At 34.2% G+C, this 24911-nt stretch overlaps 1 protein-coding gene across 4 annotated transcripts in view; it reads left to right on the forward strand.

Annotated features, from left to right (window-relative positions):
- Positions 1–24911, forward strand: part of XRCC4 (X-ray repair cross complementing 4) — a 279622-nt gene that overhangs the window by 43644 nt on the left and 211067 nt on the right. For all 4 annotated transcript variants that reach the window (XM_036847936.1, XM_036847939.1, XM_036847937.1 and 1 more), the window contains exon 3: positions 4095–4270. In XM_036847936.1, the coding sequence (XP_036703831.1) occupies positions 4095–4270 (176 nt within the window). The remainder of the gene's footprint in view (positions 1–4094; positions 4271–24911) is intronic.

Raw genomic sequence — 24911 nt, forward strand, 5'->3', positions numbered from 1 at the left:
AGAACAATTCCTTGTTTTTTGGTCATGTTGGCCTGCTCGCTTTTTATGCCATATTATGTTGCTCATCTGTATCCTTACTGAATTCTACTATTTCCATGGCTTTTATCCCTGGTCACTGAAGTTTTTAAAGGAGCATTGACTGCTTACAGCTGTGCTTTCTGCAGCACAAAATTCAAAACTGGTGACCAAATTGTTTTTCTAGGATTGAAGTTCTAAATAGGCAGTCAGAATTTCACATTGAATGTTATAGGAAATGTTCAAGTAAATTTTTCCTCTTAAACTAATGCCTTTTTTTTTTTACAAAACATATTTTTTAAAGGAGAGGCATAAATAGAAATAATTTCCTTTCACATGTTTTTTTCCTCTCAAGAATGAAATATTTTGAAACACTAACCAATGCAGCATTCACAGATGGAGTAACATACTAAGAGGGTATCTGAAAGGTTATCTAAGATGTCAGCACTTGAATCAAGGCTCCATAAGGCTGGCATTTTTGTCTGTCTAATGGTGGTATCCCTCGTGCCTAGAATAGTGCCTGGCACATAGTAGATGCTCATTAAGCATTTTTGGACTAAATGAATTGAATCAATAAATTCTATTAAATATTTTCAGACAGGTATCTTTTCACTATAATGAAATTTAGAATACTTTTTGCTAGATGTTTTATCAGTAGACATACTTTATTATTTTTTTAACTTAATATTTATTTTATATTGGAGTATAGTTGATTTACAATGTTGTGTTAGTTTCAGGTGTACTGCAAAGTGATTCAGTTATACATATACATATATCCATTCTTTTTCAGATTCTTTTCCCATATAGGTTATTACAGAATATTGAGTTCCCTGTGCCATACAGTAGGGCCTTGTTGTTTAGCTATTTTATATATAGTAGTGTGTATATGTTAATTCCAAACTCCTAATTTATCCCCCCCATCCCACCTTTCCCCTTTGGTAACCATAAATTTGTTTTTGAAGTCTGTGAGTCTCTTTCTATTTTGTAAAGAAGTTCATTTGTGTCATTTATTTTTTTGCATGTTTTCTTATAAGTTTTTCTATAGTTGCATTAAAGATAGTTTCTACAGATTATTTCCTATTTCTCTGAGAAATAATTTCTCTCTCTAGGTACTTATAACTCTTCAAAATTATCCAAATACAAAATATGAAATTATTCCTCAGATAAGACACATTTGCCTTCTTACTTTTATGTTTTTTCAGAGGAGCTAATAGGGTATTTGAAAGATCAATAGATTTGATAGTGGTGATCATCTTAAATATGCATATGCTTCAGAGAGAGAAAAAAATATGTTGAAGTATTTTAGGAGCTGTAAAATTACACAAGAATATTTTTATTCTTACCTTTTTTCAAAGGCTGTGTTGAGACTCATATTTCAATATTAGAACTTATCAAAAACTGATCATGAAAAATATATGAATGCATTCCCAGACTCTCTTTCTCATTGCCTGTCGTGGGGGCTTCCAGACCCTTGATAGCACATGGACCAATATTATGAAAAGCTGTTATATTTTTAGGGATTCTTTAATCAAGATTTTATTGTTTCTATATTATTTCATACCAATGTGTTTTTTTTTAATATTATGGAAGTAAGTAATTTAGCTAATGTCCCATATCTCTGCTTCACCTCAAACCAGAACAACCAGAGAGATGTAAGTATGACCCGTTTTGCCACTTACCTACTTCATGACCCTAGACCATTACTTGATCTCTCTGAGCCTCACTTTTATCATTTGTAAAATGAGAATATCTATCTTTCAGTGTTGTAAGGAATAAAATAGATAAATGTGACCTTTAAGTAAAAAAGTATAGAACCGTATGAGACTTTCATCATTGTGGTTACCCAACCACACGTACATTCCAAACAAATATTAGATTAAATCTTGTAATTTTAAAAGCAAATAAACAGACACATTGCAGCCTTTGAATGTAAGAAAGGGAATCCCCAGGTGCCATGTGTGAAGAAGTATCTGAAAACCGAAGTGGTTAATGGGAACTAAAGAACTATAAGTTCATGGAATATCTGAACTAGATACACATCTAAGTGACTGTGGTTGTAATACCTGAGTGGAGTGGCATGTTGAGACTGCAGGCCTCTTAAGGAATTTCTTTATCTCTAAAGATAAAGAAAGTAACCTGGAAGTGATACTGTTAATAAAATCTTTAAAAAAACAAACAAAAAATTACTCTGGCTTGGAGATGTAGAATCAGAGTAGTCACTAAGGGTTATGAGTAAATTAAAAGTCCTAACAGAAATCAGAATCCTGTCTGTGTTATATAAGTGTGAGGGTGGGGGGTTTAAATTTGAGCTCTCTTAAATTTGCCACAAGTGTAAAAACCAAGTGAAGAAATTAACTTTCAAAACTGGTCCAGAACTGGTGAAACCTGTAGGGACTACAAGAAAGGCCAACCAGCAACCTTCATTTAAAGCCTTAAATGAAGGGCTTCCCTGGTGGCACAGTGGTTAAGAATCCGCCTGCCAGTGCAGGGGTCACGGGTTCGATCCCTGATCTGGGAAGATCCCACATGCCCTGGAGCAACTAAGCCCGTGCGCCACAACTACTGAGCCTGCACTCTAGAGCTCATGAGCCACAGCTACTGAGCCAATGCGCTGCAACTACTGAAGCCTGCGCGCTTAGAGCCCATGCTCCGCAACAAGAGAAGCCACCGCAATGAGAAGCCCGCGCACCGCAACGAAGAGTAGCCCCCGCTCACCACAACCAGAGAAAAGCCCGTGTGCAGTGAAGACCCAACGCAGCCAAAAATAAAATAAATAAAATAAAATAAATAAATTTATTTAAAAAAATAAATAAAATAAATAAGTAAAGTCTTAAATGAAGACTTTCTGCTGTCCAGAGCACTTGATACTCTGGCTAGAGGAGAGTCATGTTCAAACCTCACAAAGCAGGAAAGGAAAAAAGGCAGAGCAAGAATGTGTCAGCAGCTAGAAGAAATGGAATTCATACCCTAGAGACCACGCAAAGAGAGTGATCTGAATGAGATCTTAAATATATTTAAATCCTTCAAATATTGAAAAGAAGGGTGTGGCAAGAACAAGATATTATGAAAAAAGAAATAGAGGGTAGGGCTTCCCTGGCGGCGCAGTGGTTGAGAATCTGCCTGCCAATGCAGGGGACACGGGTTTGAGCCCTGGTCTGGGAGGATCCCACATGCCGCGGAGCAACTGGGCCCGTGAGCCACAACTACTGAGCCTGCGCGTCTGGAGCCTGTGCTCCGCAGCAAGAGAGGCCGCGATAGTGAGAGGCCCGCGCACCGCAATGAAGAGTGGCCCCCGCTTGCCACAACTAGAGAAAGCCCTCGCACAGAAACGAAGACCCAACACAGCTAAAACAAATAAATAAATAAATTTATAAAAAAAAGAAAAGAAAAAGAAACAGAGGGTATCTAAAATTGAACATGTAATTATTGAAGTAAAAATCTCTACGGATGAGTAAAACATCAGCTTTAAATGTACCTAGATGAGAGAATTGGAAGCCAGATATAACGCAAGCTGTAGAGGAGACAATAAATGTTAATTCCCTTCCCTTTCCTTCCTTATCGACTCCCTTCATCTACCGTTTTTATTGTTGGCACATAATGAGATGAGAAGAATGAACTCCATTTTTACTTTAATTTGACTCTGCCCATGTGAGTGAGAAATAGACTATGGACTATTTAATCTCTTTAATAATTGAGGCAAGGAAGAAAGATGTTTTAAAATATTGAGCTTATTAATCATTATAGGAAATAATTGCTATGACCTAGGAGCAGGTACACAAGACGGTTGTTTCTGTGGTAATTTATAATCCATGTATTTCATCTGAGGACAGAGGAAGAACACAAGAAGTCTAATGCTTTCTGATGAGATTTGAGACTAAATTAATGTATTTCTCAAAAATTGCTAGTTCAGTTAAAAGGTATAATTTGACTTAAAAATGTGTGGTGCGGACATTGATTTTACTTTTTGTTTAAATTTCTGTTACATAAGGAATAAATTAGTAGCAACAGGTAAATATGTTTATTCTTAGGTTTAGAATTTATTTTCAAGTAAATAAGGCTTTTATTACTGTTTCTCATAGTTTGTGAATCAGAGATTTCCCAAGAAGCTGATGACATGGCGATGGAAAAAGAGAAGTATGTTGATGAACTGAGAAAAGCACTGGTGTCAGGAGCAGGACCAACTGACACATACAAGTTTAATTTTTCGAAAGAGTCTTGTCATTTCTCCTTTGAGAAAAACTTGAGAGATGTTTCAGTAAGTAAAACTTTCCATAATGTTATAATTGGTAAAATGTTAGAGAATACTTATTGAGAAATTATTTAAGTAACTAGCATATTATTCCCAGAATACCTCAGAAACAAAAGTTCAGAAAGTACTTGGTTTCCAAGTTGGAAAAATGCTTCAAAGTTATAGTCATTAAATGCTTTATATTAATGAATTGTGAAAAAAATTATTGGAAAATATATTTCATTTTTAATGCTTTAAGACTAAGTATTATTGAGATAATTACATGAATGAGCAGTATGAAAAGTGGCATCAGAAGTTTTAGACCATGAGACAAGGCTTACTGAAATGAGTTTGGGGAAATACTAATTTTTGAGAAAGAAAATAATATATTTTTCTTTGAATATTTAATAATTATGACCTATTTTCTTCTTTATTAGCATGTGTTTGCAATTACAAAATTATATAGATAAGTGTAGCAAGACATGTGATTAGAAATTAAGGTATTTTATTTATATTATCAAACTTAGAAGTATTAAAATAGAAAGAAATAACTTTCAACCCAAGCATTCTTAAGTTTAGAGACAGTTATTGAACAGTGTGTGCCAGAACTAAATTGAGTTTAAAAAATTCTTTTAAAAAAAACTCTTTAATTCAGAATGACTAAAGGGATTTCACCAATTAGAGAAACATTTGAAGCAACAGATGGAATCATTAATTTGAAATATATATTATCCTGTATAGAATAATACAGAGAGCCTGGCTTCAGTAATTATTTCTGAAAAATTTAGAATTATTCTGAATTGTTTAGAAGATACATACTTATAGTACTTAGCTGCCAATTTATGTAAGTTTCAATACGCTGAGGTTCTTAAGATGATAATTTAAAATAGGGTAAGGTTTGAACTGACTATTGAAATTTTGTTATTTATCGCAAAGTGCTCTTTCCTGTGGCTCAAGTACAATCAAATGATGTTATATACTATGGAACTGCTGACTGTTTCTTCTAATATTTTGAAGCAGATCATTGTCAAATTGGTTATAATGCCATTTCCCACTCAACAAGCATATATATGTGATGACTAACATTATTTCATGCCTCCAGTTTCTGGTTTTCATATGTTTTGTGTACCCTGGTGCATAACAAATTAAGAGTGTGAGAGTACTTTTGGGTACTTGAAAGGCTTTTGGTATCTTTGACACGGTGAAGAGGAGGGTTTGGATGGAGTACTTGCCATGCTTAGCGATACATTGGATCTTGCTGCCTTTGTGAAGAAAGTCCTCATGACTTCAGTCATTTACAATTGGCTTGGCATGTATCAGACTCAAAAACCGTGACAATCATCCTGAAAGATAGCCTGCTTACTACCCTGATATTAATCAACTTTATCAGAGCCAAAGGCTTGAACCACTAGCTTTTCAACAGGTTTTCTCAAAAAATAGAAACAGAGTAAGAGATTCCTAGTAAGGCAGACGAGTGTTGGTTCCCTAACAAATATGCCCTAAAGCACTACAATGCAGTTTAGATAGCTGCCTCACTATTTATTCATTTATTAATTTGCCTATGAGAAAAAGAAAGGCTACTTTCAGAATGGTTTGATGAGGAGGAGTTCATGACTTGGCTTACTTGAGAGATATTTTTGGATGTTTGAATGAGGTAAAGCTTTCAGTATGAGGTGCTGCAGTCAGCCTTATGGATGCAGATGAAAATCACAAGTTTATTTGGCCAAATTTCCGTGGGAATCTTCTAGTGCTGTAGGATGTGCTTCTGCAAATTGAATTTCAGAGTGACAGTATCTTTTAAATTCATCTGCTGGCAAAAATATGCAGACAATTGGAAACATGGCAGAATACTTTTTAAGGCTAATTTTGCTTTAGATGACCTAAAACTTTAAAAGGAGTTTGTAATCCATTCCTTGATGACACAGATGTCTGATTGTTGCCAAAAATGACCTCTTACACTTAGAAGAAAAGAATGAACATAGATTCAACTCAAAAGGCTACAGTGAATTCTGTTCTGTTGTTGACATACGGTTACTCTCCCATGACAAAGAATATTCCATGAGTTCTAAGTACATTTGCTACCAGTTTCATACCTCTTAGAGTCAGGGTTTTTGGGCATTTGTTGTCATCAATTCAAGAAGTTTTATGTGTCTAATTCTGTGTTGAAGATCACTGCGTAAGTTGAACATTTTGAGTATTCAAGCCATATGACTTATTTGAAATTTACATTTGTATCAAATTTTCTTCTTTTTTTCCTATTTTTAAAAAGGAAGTAACTACTAATTTTTATATTCAAGAAGACCTGTTTTTTTTGAAATATTACCTTGTGTTTTAACTGTCCATTTCCAAAGCAATGAAATATTTAATATGTATAATGTGTATGTTGATGTTTATATACATTTTTTTGGAGGGATGGGTCCATAATTTTCATGAGATTGCTTTTGAGCTCATAATACTCAAAATTTCATTTTGGCTGTCATTGGCTTTTCCTTACAGATAACATAGACTTTTAATTTTAGCTTAATTCTCATTGGGATAAATGTTGAATGGCCAGTTGGACGCTAACTCTTTTTCTCCATACAGTACAAACCTCTGGGACCCTTCCTGCCCCATCACCAGGACACTTCAGTTGGCAGTAGATTGTTCTGGATGAAAGCATACTCTAGTACAAGCATTTAGAACTCATTATCTCTTCACTATACGTACTGTCACCTACTCAAGAGATTATCATGTACTTTGTGTCACGGTTTTCCCTCTGCCTTTTGCAGTTCATATGGATTTTGCAGTATATACTTTGTCATGCAAATAATACATCTTAATTAAAAATGTCTTCCTCTTCTTCTTTCATAATTTGCTCTGTTACTTCAGAAAACATTTTCATTCATGAGCCATGTAAAAAAGACCTAATTTTTTTTGATAAGAGTAACCCTGGGCGGAGACAAAAGACCTGTATGCAGAAAACTATAAGACACTGATGAAAGAAATTAAAGATGATACCAACAGATGGAGAGATATACCATGTTCTTGGATTGGAAGAGTCAATATTGTGAAAATGACTATACTACCCAAAGCAATCTACAGATTCAGTGCAATCCGTATCAAATTACCAATGGCATTTTTTACGGAACTAGAACAAAAAAATCTTAAAATTTGTATAGAGACACAAAAGACCCCGAATAGCCAAAGCAGTCTTGAGGGGAAAAACATGGAGCTGGAGGAATCAGACTCCCTGACTTCAGACCATCCTACAAAGCTACAGTAATCAAGCAAATATGGTACTGGCACGAAAACAGAAACATAGATCAATGGAACAAGATAGAAAGCCCAGAGATAAACCCACGCACCTATGGTCAACTAATCTATGACAAAGGAGGCAAGGATATACAATGGAAAAAAGACAGTCTCTTCAATAAGTGGTGCTGGGAAAACTGGACAGCTACATGTAAAAGAATGAAATTAGACCACTCCCTAACACCATACACAAAAGTAAACTCAAAATGGATTTGAGACCTAAATGTAAGACCAGACACTATAAAACTCTTAGAGGAAAACATAGGAAGAACACTCTTTGACATAGATCACAGCAAAATCTTTTTTGATCCACCTCCTAGAGTAATGGAAATAAAAACAAAAATAAACAAGTGGGACCTAATGAAACTTAAAAGGTTTTGCACAGCAAAGGAAACCATAAACAAGATGAAAAAACAACCCTCAGAATGGGAGAAAATATTTGCAAACGAATCAATGGACAAAGGATTAATCTCCAAAATATATAAACAACTCATGTAGCTCAATATTAAAGAAACAAACAACCCAATCCAAAAATGGGCAGAAGACCTAAATAGACATTTCTCCAAAGAAGACATACAGATGGCCAAGAAGCACATGAAAAGCTGTTCAACCTCACTAATTATTAGAGAAATGCATATCAGAACTACAGTGAGGTATCACCTCACACCAGTTAGAATGGGCATCATCAGAAAATCTACAAACAACCAATGCTGGAGAGGGTGTGGAGAAAAGGGAACCCTCTTGCATTGTTGGTGGGAATGTAAACTGATACAGCCAGTATGGAGAACAGTATGGAGGTTCCTTAAAAAAACTAAAAATAGAATTACCATATGATCCAGCAATCCCACTACTGGGCATATACCCAGAGAAAACCATAATTCAAAAAGATACATGCACCCCAATGTTCATTGCAGCAGTATTTACAATAGCCAGGTCATGGAAGCAACCTAAATGCCCATCGACAGACAAATGGATAAAGAAGTTGTGATACATATATACAATGGAATATTACTCAGCCATAAAAAGGAAAGAAATTGAGTCATTTGTTGAGACGTGGATGTATCTAGAGACTGTTATACAGAGTGAAGTAAGTCAGAGAGAGAAAAACAAATATCATATATTAACGCATGTATGTGGAACCTAGAAAAATGGTACAGATGAACTGGTTTGCAGGGCAGAAGTTGAGACACAGATATAGAGAACAAACGTATGGACACCAAGGGGGGAAAGCCGCGGGGGTGGTGGTGGTGGTGGTGGTGGTGTGCTGAATTGGGCGATTGGGCTTGACCTGTATACACTGATGTGTATAAAATTGATGATTAATAAGAACCTGCTGTATGAAAAATAAAATAAAATTCAAAAATTAAAAAAAAAAAGAGTAACCCTGGGTTCATAGTTTAGCTTGCTCATACGTCTGTTTTCTCATCTATAAAGTTTTGAAGTGATTTCTTGGATTCATTCCAGGTCATCTAACATACTGTAGTTTTATGTTTCTAAAAATAGTCCTAATGAAGGAAAGCCATGAGGTTTGAAAGAAAATTAAACATGATAAGCACACATACACACTCCCATGCACACACTGCAAGCATACACATGAAAATTGGCTTTAGGTTTCTATTAGAATTAAAATAAAGTCTTTTTGCATTTTCTTTCCCTTCCTCTCTCCTGCCCCCACCAGCAGATATTGGCTTTGGATACAGTTAGCCTGAAAATTTGATGACTTAAATAGCATGGAGGTTTGCTTTTCTCTGATGTAATGATCCAAATAGGCAGGCCTGGGTTAATACAATGGTTTTATGATGCAGGGGCCCAGGCTTCTTCAATCGTGTTGCTTTACCATATTTAACAAGGAGTTTTTATCTCATTGTTACTGTTATGCTCACCTTTCAGGCAACAGGACTGAGTTAAAGAGAAAATAAAGCACACATGCATTTTCTTTGACCATCACACTAAAGTTGCATGCATTACTTTTGCTTGCATCCCATTGTCCAGAACTGTCACATGGCTTCACCTAGCTGCAAGGGAATCTGTGAAGTGTGATCTTCATCTGTGTCCTATGCCCAGAAATTTTCATTACTGTGTAAAAAGGGGAAGGTGGATATTGAGGGACAAGGAGAAATCTCTGCATGTTAAAGTTTAGGAGAGATTGAAGTGTCATTCAATCATTTAGAAGGGTTCACTTTTATTGTTACAGGGGTCTTTCTCTAGAATTTTCATTATAAATAATTGTTTCAGTTTTTTAAAAAATGTTTCAACATATAGTAAGGTATAGGTTAGTTTGTATCTTACTATATGTCATAACTGTTTTTTTAAGTGGAAGTTAAAAAAGTTCAAACAGCCTCCCTACATTTATTTAACTTACATTTCTCAGATATATAAAAATGAAGTAAAATAAGTTAGCCCAAAGCAGTCAAAGTTGTTTTTAAAAACAGCAGTCTAAAATCCTGTATTATTGCCATGTGTCCCTGTGGTTTGGGGGACTTTGAAATCAAATGGGTATTTCCAGATGAAATATCAGAATTGGAGCATTTGCTATGGTACTCTGCCAAAGAGTTTGTCAAAAATAGTAATGATTTTCAGGTTTGTGGGAGTATGGGTTGCAAATGTGTTGCTTGAATGCCTCAAAAAGAAATTGTAGTATTCTTTATTTCCATGATAAAAGTATTTGTGTACGTCTGCCATTTTTGTGTTAAACGCTTTATAATTCCTGACCTTTTGGAATGTGGGAACTAAATCCGTAATGTAAGTGGTGCAGAAGTCCTGCTCAAAGTATATGTTTTGTAGTTAAGCCATGGAAAAGACTTTAGAATTATTACTTTACAAAATTAATCTTTAGTTATACAGGTTTGTATTTGAGAACTCATTTTCCTTTTCTTTTTTCATATTGCTCTGCTTTGATTTAAAGTGTTTTCTTCTTTTATAAGAAACATCTCAGTCATTATATTTTAATTTTTTCAGTTATTCCAGGATTTTTCAGAAAATAAACAACTTAGAGCAAAAACAGAAGTAGGACGTAGCATGTAAAAACTATGCTCTAAGAGAACTTTTGAGTATTAATATTTGCTTATTATTTTTCAGTTAATCTCCTTTTCAGTTAACATGTACTCTCACTTCATCATGTGGCGTTGGCATCGTCACTCTCTGTATGTGAGGAAACAGTTGCTAAAAGCATAAGCAAGTTCCTAAGGAAAGCACAGGTAGTAAGTCAGGTAGGGTAGAATCCAGGTCTCTGTCAAAATCAAGTAAAATTTTTGTTGTTGTTTTTTAGGTGTAGTGTACATACAATGAAATGTACCTATGTAAAATTCAAAGTTTTCATTACTCTAGACAGTTCCTTTGTGCCTCTTTGAGGTCAATCCCCAACTAGCCCCTTTCTTCCTCACTCTGCTTACTCTCCAGGTTCCAAGCAGCCACTAAACTTTTAAATTTATTTGGACTTATACTGAGGCTCCAGATATGGTCTCTCTTGTTCAGTGGTCTTTGAACACTTGAAAGAAATGTCTATTCTGCTGTTGTTTGGTGGATTGTTCTATAAATGTCAGATCAAGTTGGTTGAGCTTGTTGTTTAAGTTTTCTATATTTTTGCTTATTTTCTATCTACTTGTTGCACCAATGACTGAGAATGTATTCAAATCTGTAATTATGGATTGGTTTATTCTCCTTGAAGCATAATCAGGTCTTGCTTCATGTATTTTGAATCTTTGTTATAAAGTGCAAAACATTAAGGTTTGTCTTGTCCTCGTGATGATTTGACCCCTTTATCATTATGAAATGACCCTCTAACACTTAAAATTCTTGGATCTAAAATCCACTTCCAGCTTTCTTTTGATAGGAGTTAGCATGGCATATCTTTTTCCATCCTTCTGCTTTTGACTATTTTTGTCTTTATTTAAATTGGGTTTCTTTTAAGAAATATATAGTTGGATTTTGCTTTTTTAATCCAATCTGGCAATCTGTGTCTTTTAATTGGGGTGTTTAGGGCATTTACAATTTATGTAATTATTGATGATGGTTTTAAAATCTGCTGTCTGTGTTTCATCTTTATTTCCTTGTTTCTCTTATTGTGTCTTTTTTTGGACTACTTTAGTATTTTTTTATGATACTATTTAATCTTTTTGGTTGGCTTATAACTCATTTTTACGCTATTTTAATGCTTGCTTTAGAGTTTATAGCATGTATCTTTACCTTATCACAGTCTACCTTGAAGTGATATACTGCTTTACAGATAGTTTAGAACTCTTATAGCAATATACATTATATGTATACACACACATTATACATCCATTTTTTCTCTCCTGGCCTTTATGTTATTTTGGTCATACATTTTACTTCTATTGATATGTATGTTATAAACTCCACAATATATTGTAATTATTTTTGTTTTTAACAGCCAATTACATTTTAAAATCTATTTCGAAATAATTTCAAAAAGTTTCAAAAATAATACATAGAGTTCAGGATACCCTGCGCCTGGGTTCTCCAATGATAACAATATATAGCCATAGTAGATCATTAAGAGCAGGAAGTTGACATTGGCACAATATTATTAACTAAACTACAAACCTTATACAGATTTTGCTACTTTTTACAAGTAATCTGGTTTTTTGTTGTTATGCTTTTTTGTTTCATTTTTGTGTGTTTATAGTTATATGAATTTTATTACATGTATGGATTCATATAACCACTACCACAATCAGGGTGCAGAACTGTTCTATTATCACAAAGAAACCTCTTCGTTCCTTTGTGCTACCCCTTTACAGTTGTACCCGCTCTCCAATGTAACCCTCAGCAACCACTTATCTGTTCTTCATCACTGCGCTTTTGTCATTTCAAGAATATTACATTAATGAAATCATACAGTATGTAGCCTTTTGAGGTTAGCTTCGCCTCCACCCACTGAGCATAATAATGCCCTTGAGAGACATTCAAGTTGTTGCAAATATCACTAATTTATTTTTATTTATTTCTGAGTAGTCCATTGTATGACTATCAGTTTGTTCATCCATTAATAACTTAAGAACATTTGTGTCATTTCCACTTTTTGGCTATTACAAAGCTGCTTTAAACATTCATGCATAGGTTTCTGTGTGAATATAAGTCCTCATTTCTCTAGTGAAGAGATTGGCAAACTATATCCTGTAAATCGGCTGCCCATTGCGGTAAAGTTTTACTGGGACATAAGGGTGCCCATTTGTTTGTGTATTGTCTGTGGCTGCTTTTGTGTTATAATGGCAAAGTTGAATAGCTGCAGCAGGACATTGTGGTGTGTAATGACTAAAATATTTACTTTTGGTCCTCTTACAAAGAGTTTGCTGATCTCTGCTTTAAGATAAATATCTAAGATTGGGAATACTGGGTTGTATGATAAGTATGTGTTTACCTTTATAAAGAAACTGCTAAACTGTTTTCCAAAGTGGGTGTACCATTTTATATTCCTACCTGAAATGTATGAAAGATCCACATTCTTTCCAGCACTTAATGTTGTCCATATTTTTTATTTTAGCCATTCTAATAGGCATGGTATGTATGGTATCTTATTGTGGCTTTAATTTCTATTTCCCTAATGGCTAAGGATGTTGGTTTCATGTGCTTATTTGACATCTGTATAACCTTCTTGGTGAAGAGTCTTTTCAAATTTTACCCATGTTTTTAGTTACATTGTTTGTATTTATTTATCAGATATGTGATTTGCAAATATCTTCTAGTCTATCACTGGTATGTTCTTTTTTTTTTTTTTTTAGAGAAATTGCAGAAGAAACCAGAAGTTTCTAGGAGGTTGAAATGAGTTTTTTTTTGGTTTTTTTTCCTTTTAAAATTTATTTATTTATTTATTTTTGGCTGCATGGGGTCTTCATTACTGTGCGTCGGCCTCTCACTGAGGTGGCTTCTCCTGTTGCAGAGCACGGCCCTAGGGCGCGAAGGCTTCAGTAGTTGTGCCTCGCGGGCTCTAGAGCGCAGGCTCAGTAGTTGTGGCGCATGCGCCCAGTTGCTCCTCGGCATGTGGGATTTTCCCGGACCAGGGCTCGAACCCGTGTCCCCTGCATTGGCAGGCAGATTCTTAACCGTTGCGCCACTAAGGAAGCCCTGGTATGTTCATTTTATTAATAGGGTCTTTTGTAGAGCAGAAGTTTTTATTTTTGATGAATGGTCCAATTTGTGGATTTTTTTAATTTTTATGGATTATTCTTTGGTGTCATGTGTAAGGACTCTTTACCTATCCCTAGGTCATGAAGATTTTCTATGATTTTCTTTAAAAAAGTTTTATAGTTTCATGTTTTACATTTAGATCTATCATCTGTTTTGAGTTCATTTTTGTTTAGGTTAAGGTTCATTTTCTTGGATGTGAATGCCCAATTGAACTAAGACCATTAGTTGAAAAGACTCTCCTTTCTCCATTGAATTGCTTTTGCCCCTTTATTAAAAATCATTGGCTGTACTTGTGTGGGTCTATTTCTGGACTCTGTATTCTGTTTCATGAATCTATGTGTATATCCCTCCACCACTACCACACTGTCATAATTACTGTAGCTACATTATAAGCCTTAAAATTAGGTTGTGTAATTCCTCTAACTTTATTCTTTTTTTCAATGTTGTTTTAGATAATTTAGTTTCTTTGCCTTTCCAAATACATTTTAAAAGCAGCTTTACTCTATTTTACAAAAAAACCACAATTGAGTCTTCTAGTCCATAAGCACAGTATTTTTTAGGTTTTCTTTGATATCTTTCATCAGTATTTTGTAGTGTTTATTAGCACACAGATCCTGTATGTGTTTTGTTAGATTTATTTCTAGTTATTTCAGTCTTTCTGGAATTATTATAAATGGTTTTGTTTTTTTAAATTTGAGTTTCCAATAGTTCCATTACTCATATATAAATATAGTTTATTTTTTTGTGTTGACCTTATAGTCCCCAACCTTGCTAAATTTCCTTATTTGTTCCAGAGTGTTTTGTTGTTGTTGTTTTTATGTGTGTGTGTAGTTTTGTTGGTATCTTTTACTTATATAATAATGTCTGCCAGTGGGTATAGTTTTATTTCCTTTTTTTTCCCCAATCTTTATGCCTTTTATTTCCTCTCTTTGCCTTATTTCACTGGCTAGGACATGAAACTACTATGTGGAATTTTAGTGGTGAGAACAGAAATTCTTGCCTTATGTCCCACTTTAGGGGGAAAGCATTCAGGCTTTCACCATTAAGTATGCTGTTAGCTGTAATTTTATTTTTCAAACGCTCTTTATCAGATTATGGAAATTTCTTTCTATTCTTAGTTTGCTGATTGGTTTTATTATGGATAGATATTGAATTGTCTTAAATGCTTTTTTCTGTATCAAGTCGTGGTCATATGAGTTTTCTTTTTTAGACTGTTAATATGGTGGATTACAAAGATTGAGCTTTTGCCTTGCATTCCTGGAATATACTTGATCGTGGTGTATGTCTGTGGTACTGGGGAGAAGAGTGCCACCTGATTAGTTCAGGGTGAGAACGGCTGGATGTTAAGTCCCTGCCCACCATTTCCATGGCCACAGCCCCAAGTAGAGAGAGGAAGGGACTTCACCTTCTGAGTTCAGGGTGAGGGTGGTAGACTAGGCTCCACCTACAGCCTCCTGTCTTTAGTGCAGGATTGGGATCAGGATGGGGATAGGCATGTTTCTTCTGGGTTCTAGGCCTGAACTGAGAGGGGAAGGGTTTTAGGCAAAAGGCTTCTGTCTTTCCTGGCTACCCTTTTCTACTTACCACGGCCAGACAGAAGTAGTTTTTCTTTTTGTTTATTTGTACCCACTGGTGTTTTCATGTTGCAGGCTTCTTTAATATCCAGGTTGGATATATGAAAGTCAACAAAACAAAACCAACCAGGGAACTTTCTGCCAAGTCTTTCCTCAAGTTCCAAGGTTCCTAGTAAATCTGCTTTCTTTTCTCTACCTTAAAGAATCTTTTAATAGTTGCTTTAAGTCTTTCAGGATTTTTGCTTGTAATTAGTGAGAGTAATAGAGTGTAATGAGCTATCTCCATCTTGTCCAGAATCAGAATTCTGAGTTGTCTTTTAAAGTGATTTAAATATTTTGAAAGTCTTTTATATTTACCCACAAATTTACCTCTTCTGGAGCAATTCATTATTCTGTGTAAATCCAGTTTTCCATGTAATATTATTTATGTTCTGTCAGAAGGACTTTGTTTAATGTTTCTTTTCATGCAGGTCTGCTTGTGATGGATTCTGTCAGGTTTTGTGAATCTGCAAAAGTCTGTATTTCACCCTTCTTTTTAAAAGATATTTTCACTGGGTAGAAAATTCTAAGTTGACAGTTTTTTTTTTCAGTACTTTAAAAATGTTGCTCTATTGTCTTCTGGCTAGTCAGTTGTCATTGTTTGTATCTAAGCAATGTGCCTTCTTTCTCCAGCTTCTTTTAAGATTTTTCTCTTTATCACTGTCTTTGAACAATTTGATTATGATATGCCTTAGTGTAGTTTTTTATCTTTATTGAGCCTCTTTGATCTGTTAGTTTATATTTTTAGTCAGTTTTGGCAAAATTTGGTCATTATCGAAATAGTTTTTCTGTTTCCCTTCCTTCCTGTTTGGAGACTCCAATTATATATATCAATACATGTATATTATGTTGCTTGAATTTGTCCTATAGCTCCCTGATCCTCTTTTCTTTCTTCCTTTCTTTTTTTCTCCCCATTTTTATTTTTGAATAGTTTCTATTGCTCTGTCTTCATATTCACTAATTGTTTCTTTTGCTATGTGTAATATGCTGTTAATTCCATTCAGTGTATCTTTTATCTCAGAAATTGTGGTTTTCATCAAAGTTTGGTTTACATCTATTTAATGTCTTTTTTCTAACTCTTCTTACCATGTACAATCTTTCTTTTACATTCTTGAATATATGGAATAAAATTATAGTCACTTTCAATGACCTTGTCCATTAATTTGGTAACCTGTATAATTTTGGCATAGGTGTTGATAGATTTTTCTGCCCTATCATATTTTCTGTGTTATATTTTCCCTTTTTGTTGCATGCCTGCTAATCTTTGATTGGATGCCAAATATTGTAAATCTTACTTGGTGCTGCATATTTTTGTATTTCTATAAACTTTTGTTTTTTTCTGGGACACAGTTTAAGTTACTTTGGAACAGTGTAATCCTTAGGGTCTTGCTTTTTAAAGCTCTGTTAAAGAGGACCAGAACATTTATTTTAGGTCCAATTTTATACCCTACTGAGGTAAAATACTTCCAACTCCCTTATCTGATTCCCATTCTTTCTACACAGGGTAGTAAAATGAAGAATTTTGCGATTATGTGTAGCATGTTAGCTTTGTCTGTCAATTACAGTACATTAAGTTAGATCACATGTTGTGATAATGTCTCTTAGATTTGTTGCTTATTTTGCCCCTACAGAAACTTTTAAAATTTGAGATGGTATTTCCCCCCTGGGTAGGATGGCATGGTCTTTTAGATATCATTGCTTCATGCCATGCACTTAAGACACTAAGGTTAAGAAGAAGATTATCAAGGCACCCGAGTTGTGATAACCTTCATTATTTAGTTACTTTTTTTGAATTTGGATTTTCTTTTAATTCTCATGACGCTCCAGCTTTAAGTCATTAAGTTATCATCATTTAAAATTTGAGTCTACTAAGGATAAAGTACTTAAGGTGATTCTAGGCCTTTGACATTCTTACTTCAGAATTTTAAATTTTCAAAATATTTTTAGATCACCTACATTCTTTTTTTTTTAACATCTTTATTGGAGTATAATTGCTTTACAATCACCTACATTCTTAATACTGTTTTAAGTTATTGCATAGAAAAAATTAAAATTAGTTATACTTTGACAACTTGATTTTCTGAAGCTATAAAGACCTACAGTCTTCTTTATCAATTTAATCAAATTACATTCAGTTGTTTGTTTTCTTAGATAGGCATTGCTTTTTTATTTCTAGAAGAAAATTGTTTATTATGAAATTCAGTCAAGAATCAGATTTTCATTGACTGTTACTATCCTGAAATTGTAGGTAAATAACCAATTGAGAAAATTAATAGAATCTAAAATATTTGAGGAACATCTAAAATCAGATGGTGATGATGATGATGAAGCCGGTACATACTTTTGTATTAGCAGGAAAAATTATGGAACATAATTGCTAATTAAGTTGATATTAAAACTAGGTATTTTAAAAATGAATGCAGAACAGAAATCTTTAATGTTGATAAAAAATCATAACTAATGTAATAATTAGACCACCTAGGATATTTCAGTGGTTAAGTTTGGAAGACATGCAGTGTAGTATAGCTGTATGTACCTCTTCAAAAAATATTGAATTTAGGAAGTTTATAGAGAGAGACGTACTGTTCAAATGACATTGAAACTATTATACATTTTTTAAAGGCTATACTTTTATACTTTAAAAATTCACTACTAAAACAGTTTATAGCCTACTGCACCTATGTAACCCATTCTGGACATGCTACTGTCCCATTGCCTGATGACCTGATTTGGATCTCAGGTGTGAGACTGTGGGCAGCTTATTCAGTTGTTTGTCCTCAGTTTTTCTCTTGTAATTCAGAAATAATACTAATACCTGACCTAGTGACTGTAAGGATTTAATGAATTAGTGTATAGGTGTGTGTGTGTGTATACTTTTTCTAGGACAGTTCTTGCTTATAATAGGCACTTTATAAATATTCGTTGTTATTAATTATTTACTTGGGTGTCTCTTCCATTATACGGTAAAATCCTTGAGGGCAGTGACCATGTCTTAGCTGAGTTTGAAATTCCAGCAAATCTGGATGTCTTGGGAGTGGCCTTTTGTTGAGAGGAAATGTGGCATAATGGAAAGAACTTGAGATCTTGTCTTGAGTCTTGTATCTATTTCTAATTATATGGGTTTCAGCAAGTCAGTTGTCTTTATTTAATGATGAAAAAACTGAGTTCAAATAGGCTAATAATGAGAACACCCAGAGTTTATGGCTGTAGGCAGTAGGATTGATGTGTGTGTGCAAATCTTTGTTAACTGTGAATTGTATGGTTTGTGACATATCCCAAGAGGCCATCAGGTTGATGCCTTGTATTCAGAAGGGCCTCCAGCATATACTTCTGATATTATCTATAAATGGGTTTATATACATTGTCTTAGCAGACATTCTTTATGCCAGTTTAAAATTTTATCCCATTTCAAGCTATATCATTTGAAGCACACTATAAATAAAATCAATTTAAATATGATGATATAATTTTTGTAATCTTGATTTCACTTTTAATGTGTCTGGAGATTAAAAAATTGGGAGTGACTTAGAACTCCCTTGACCTCAGAGAAGCTTTGTTAAACACATGTTATTGTTATACTGTATGCTCTATCAGATGTAAGTTTACTGGTGGATCCAGAGCTTCGTTTTCTCTGTTGAATTTTCTGGTATAGTAATATAATATACGTTGATTAAAATTGGCCACATAGTAAATAATTTTTATTCAAAACTGGAAGCATGCAAAAAAAATAATTGTTTAAAAAGATATACCATTGTAACAATTAAAGGTTAATTGCTTTATTTGTGCAACTTCTGGAGAAGATGTGATATTTCTGGCTACAAATGATCCAAAACCAGTCCAATAGTGGTGATATGCCCATGTGACTAGAACCATAATGGTGAATTATAATGATGTTTTTCCTGATTTGTTATGGTTCTTGATCAATTTGTATCTTTTGACAGCTATCTTTTTTAACATTTTAATTTTAGACTTATAGAGAAAGTGGCAAAAATACTAAGGAGAATTCCTGCATATCCTTTACCCTATATTCCCTAATATTCATATTTTATGTAATCATGGTACAGTTATTAACAATCAGGACATTAACGTTGACACAGTAATCTACAGATCTTATTTGAATTTTCCCATTTTTACCACTCTTAGTCTGCCCTGGCTTCCGTAACAAAATACCGTAGACTGGTGGCTTACACAGCAGGAATTTATTTCTTACATTTCTGTAGGATGGGAAGTCCAAGATCAAGGAACCATCCGATTCAGTTCTTGGGAAGAACCTGCCTCCTGGCTTGCAGTCGGCTGCCTTGCTGTATTCTTATGTGGTGGACAGAGAGCTAGCTCTAATCTCTTCCTCTTCTTCTTTTTTTTTTTTTCGAATTTTATTTTATTTCATTTTTTTATACAGCAGGTTCTTATTAGTTGTCTATTTTATACATATTAGAGTATATATGTCTTCCTCTTCTTATAAAGTTACTAATCCTACCAGGGGGGTCCTGCCCTTGTGAATTCGTTTAAACCAAATTACCTCCCAAACGCCCCACCTCCAAATACCATCACATTAGAAGGGGTTAGGGCCTCAACGTATGAATTTTGGGGAGAAACAAACATTTCAGTTCATTATGCTCACTAAAGTTTTTTTCCTGGTCCAGAATACAAGTGTCTCACATTGCATTTGATGGTCTCCATTATCTTTTAGTCTGTGAAAGTTCTTCAGTCTTGGTTTTCCTACCTTTGAAGAACGCTGGCTGGTTATTTTGTCTGATGTTTTCTCATGGTTAGGTTGAATTTATGGATTTTTAAAAGAATATCAAAGAAATGATGTTCTATCCTTCTCAGTGCAACATATTATGAGGTACATGTTATCTATCTGCATTATTACTAGTGATATTAACTTTGAATACTTGATTAAGGGGGTGTCTGCCAGGTTTCTTTCCACTGTAAACTTGCTATTTTTTCCTTTTGTTGTTAATAAGTATCTTGTGTTTAGATAATTTTGAGAGTATACAAATACCCTTTTTTTCATCATAATTTTACCCACTAATTTTAGCATGCATTGATGATTTTTGTCTCCAACAATTATTAGTCTGATATATCTAATTATGATTTTCTAGTTTCATCATTCCTTTACTTCATTAATTGGAATTCTTCATTAATCGGAATTCTACTGTAAGGAAAAGCTGTTTCTTCTCTTCCATTTATTTATTCAATTATTTATTTATATGAGTGTGTACTCTTATGAGTACATTTATTTTATTCTATGGGTTAAATTACTCTCATTATTTATTTTGTTGCTCAAATTGTCCTCAATTTTGCCATTGGGAACTTCTTCAACTTTCAGGTCTTTTAGATATGTCTCCATTACCTTGAGCCCTTCCTGACTTTCTGGCACCACAAGATGTACCAGGCTCATCTTATCTTTCCTGACTCAGCCCTGGAATCAACCATGTATCCAAAGAGCAATAGTTCCTTTTATTTAAGATTATATTTTGTAATCAACATCTGGGTACTAGGTGGGCTTCTTGCTACTGCGGTGCCATTGCTTCTGGGTCCTCTCAGTGGACTAGCAGAGCTAGCAAATACATGTGTAAACTTATAAATATATGTGCACACATCTGCATTTCTCCATTTGTATATATGTTAAAAGCCTTTAGTTCAACCCAGTATCACAGAGTTTATTCTAGCCTTCCCCTCTTGCTTATTTGCTACTTCCTCTGGCAGTGAAAAGTCTGGCTTTCATTATCCACAATATATTTACTCAGTCCTAGTATAAATGTAAAGTAGTTTCAGAATTGTTTACTTGTATCCCAGTGAAAAACAAATTTTCTAAATGTAGTGCACTATTTGTATATAGTTCTTTTTGTCTTTATCCTTACAATGTACATTTAAAATATGATTTTCCAAAATGTCTTAAATTAGTTTTGTTCCTTCCCATCCTTTCAGTGTTCCTATTCCATTTTGGGTTCAAATCACATACTGATTGATATTATTTATTTAGTTTTTGGCATGTGAACAGTTGCTAAGAATCAGCTATATACAAAGGTATATTCAGAAAAGGGCCACTTCTCCCTCATCCCTACTACCCTCTTCCCATTCCTATACTTTTTTCATTAAGTTCCCAGCAGCTCCTCTAGGTAACCAAGCTCATTAGTTTCTGGTTTATATGTCCCATATTTCTTTTGTACAAATGAGCATGTATATTTTCTCACATTTTATTCTTTGTTATATGAAGTGTAGTATGCTGTAAACACTTTTTTTTTTTTTTTTGCATTTTTTATTTTTTCACATAACAACGTGTCCTGGAAATCACTCCACGTCAATTCATAAAGATTTTCCTCTTTCATCTTTACAGGCACTTCATATTCCGTTGTGTGGTAATATAAAATTTTCAACTTCTCTCCTATGTATGAGCATCTAAGTTGTTTCCAGTATTCTGCAATTCAGACAATGCTGCAGTGAATTATCTATGTATTTTTGCATTGTTGGGGGTTTATCTTCAGGGTAAATTCCCAGATGTGTGATTGCTAGAAAATAAATGCATATATTGTTTTCTTAGATATTGCCAAATTCCCCTCCAGAAGAGTTGGACCAGCTTGTATTACCATCAGCAACATATGAAATTGTCTAGTTCCCCAGAGCCTCACTAACAGAACATACTGCTATACTTTTTAATTTTTTCCAGTCTGATAGGTACAAAGTGGTACCTCAGTGTTAATTTGCATTTCTCTAATTTTGAATGAATTTGAACACCTTTTTATATGTTTATGGGTCATTTTTATATCTTTTTTTAAATATATGGTCTGTTCATGTATTTTACATTTTTTTCTGTTGGATTTTGGTCCTTTGTACTTGAAATGTTAAGAGGTTTTTCTGTGTTAGAGGCATTAGCCCTTTGTGTGGGTATTCTTTTTTTTTTTTTTTTTAGAAATTCACGTTCTTTTATTTATTTATTTATTTATTTATGACTGTGTTGAGTCTTCGTTTCCGTGCGAGGGCTTTCTCTAGTTGCGGCAAGTGGGGACCACTCTTCATCGCGGTGCGCGGGCCTCTCACCATCGCGGCCTCTCTTGTTGCGGAGCACAGGCTCCAGACGCGCAGGCTCAGTAATTGTGGCTCACGGGCCCAGTTGCTCCGTGGCATGTGGGATCTTCCCAGACCAGGGCTGGAACCCGTGTCCCCTGCATTGGCAGGCAGATTCTCAACCACTGCGCCACCAGGGAAGCCCTGTGTGGGTATTCTTTTAAGGTGTTGCAATGAGATTTATTCAGTCAGTGTGCTTCTTTGGTGTTAAACTTCCCAAAATATTAATCTGAAACAGATAAATATATAAATAGCCTTGTGCTGAAAAAATAATGCTATTTCAATCTCTTTGTGACAGAAATGAATCAGATATTTTGATCACCTCTGTAAGGCCCTTGTTATTCTCTAAATATCTCTTACATATACTATCTTATGAAAAGTGCATATTTTTGTGGGTACGTGGAAATGCCTTATTCTTCAAGAAGTTTTCACTTACCTTCTCCTTTTTTTCAAAACTGGTGTCACCTTTCTTGTTATTCCTATAGGTCATCGAATTATTTCATAATTCGATTTACGCTGAGTGGAGTTCAGTTTATAGCTGCATAAGGTCTGGGACATTGTAATTGTCATATTTCATTCTTTTACTGTGCTTAATAATGAGAATGACCTCTGTATGCCATACATTATGCCACATGCAACCCTGATGGTTTTATGAAATAGGTCCTGTTATTCTCTCACTATTATGGATGAGGAAACTAACATTCAGTGGTGTATAACTTATTCGGAGCCAAATAACTAGTGAGTGGCAGAGCTAGTGACTTCAAAAGCATGTGGGCTAATTACCATGCTCTATATAATGTCTCTTAATTTTGGATGTAGTTAATGTGCTCAAATTTTTATTGAGTTGATTTATGAAAGTTCTAAGGCATTCACTATATTCCAGGTGTAAAGTTGGGAGGGCCTTGGCTAAAGGAGCAGCAGTAAATGGAAAGAGTCATGGCAAGACAAATTGCACATCCACATGCAGCCAGTATATACTGAGCTTATGTTGCCAAGTTTGTAAGGATCTTTGAAGTTTTGTCAGGGTAAGCTTCCTTATTTTTAAAGAAATTATCATTAATTTTGATTACACTGGTAAAATAGCTCATTCTGTACATGGCTACTGGGTAGATGGCATCCCTGAGATGCCCATTTCCTTTGTATGTTGTTTCAAAATTGTTATTTAGAGATCCCAGCTGTGATTTTATTTTTATTTCTAAGTGCTAAGTGTTAGACATTATTAAAATCTCCTTCAGATAAATTACTTGTTCAAATAATTTTTACAAATCCTGTTTAACATAAATTTCTTTCAATAGGTTTGCTGGTCTGTTTGGGATACATTACTTTTGATACAACTTCAGTTATATCATGTGATCTTTTACACTTCATGCCACTTAAATATAGAAATTCAAATAGTTATCGGTGACAGAATACTTTTTGATTAAAAGTGACAACCTTTTTTCATGTCATTTTACAGGCTCCTTATAACCCTGTGAAATAGGTATGATTATTTGTTAAGGTGATTCAGAGATTAAATGGTTTACCTATTCCAGTGCTGTTTTGATTTTTGGAGAATCACTTTTATTAGTGTTTTTTTTTTTTAATTTACCATTATACTTAGGTATAGTAAAGTCTGTTGAACATTTAAATTAAATGAAAATATAGAAATGTAATATAAAACAGCTGTTACTTAATTTTTTTGGGGGGGAAATAGCTGTTCCTTAATTTTAAAGATATTCAATATAAGTTAATATTACAAGTTCACTCAACTTGATTAACTTTTCCTCTTAAAAAAAATATGACTGCTAAAAGCAAAAATTTTTACATTATAAAATGTTAAATATCATCAATCAATGGGATTGATATTTACCATTTCTTTTTGCTCCTTATTCCTTCCTCCTGATCTGTATTCTTATCTGGTATCATTTCCTTTTAGCCTAAAGATGTTGCTCTAGCATTTTTTGTAGTGTAGGTTTGCTGGCAATGAGTTCTCTTAGTTTTATTTTATCTGCAGTTGCCTTTATTTTGCCTTCAATTTTGGAAGATCTTTTTGTTGGGCAAAGAATTCTAGATAGACTTTTGTTGTTGTTTTAGAAATATCAGTGTGTTAATTTTCTGTTTTTCAATCTGTTGTTTCTGATGAGAATTTAGCATTCATTTGAATTATTGTTCTCCTGTTTATAATGTGTTTTTTTCCTGGCTGCTTTTAATAGTTTCTGTTTATATTTGGTTTTAAACAATTTGACCATGATATGCCTAGGAGTGGAGTTTAAAATTACTTCACAGGGGTTCCTGAGTTTCTTGAATCTGTAAATTTATGTCTTTCACTAAAATTGAGAAATTCTGGGCCATTATTTCTCAAAAAAGTTTTATTTACTGTCATTCTCTTTCTTCTTTCCTTCTGAGACTTCAGTTAAAGGGTCCTGAGGCTCTGTTTATTTAAAAAATCCTTTTTCTCTCTGTTCTTCAGATTCAATCATCTATATTGATCTTTCTTCAAGTACATTGTCTCTTTTTTCAACTCAATCCAGTAGTTTTTTGAATTTAATATTTTTTATTTGTAATAT

Source organism: Balaenoptera musculus, chromosome 3 (assembly GCF_009873245.2).
Source record: "Balaenoptera musculus isolate JJ_BM4_2016_0621 chromosome 3, mBalMus1.pri.v3, whole genome shotgun sequence".
NCBI lineage: Eukaryota > Metazoa > Chordata > Mammalia > Artiodactyla > Balaenopteridae > Balaenoptera > Balaenoptera musculus.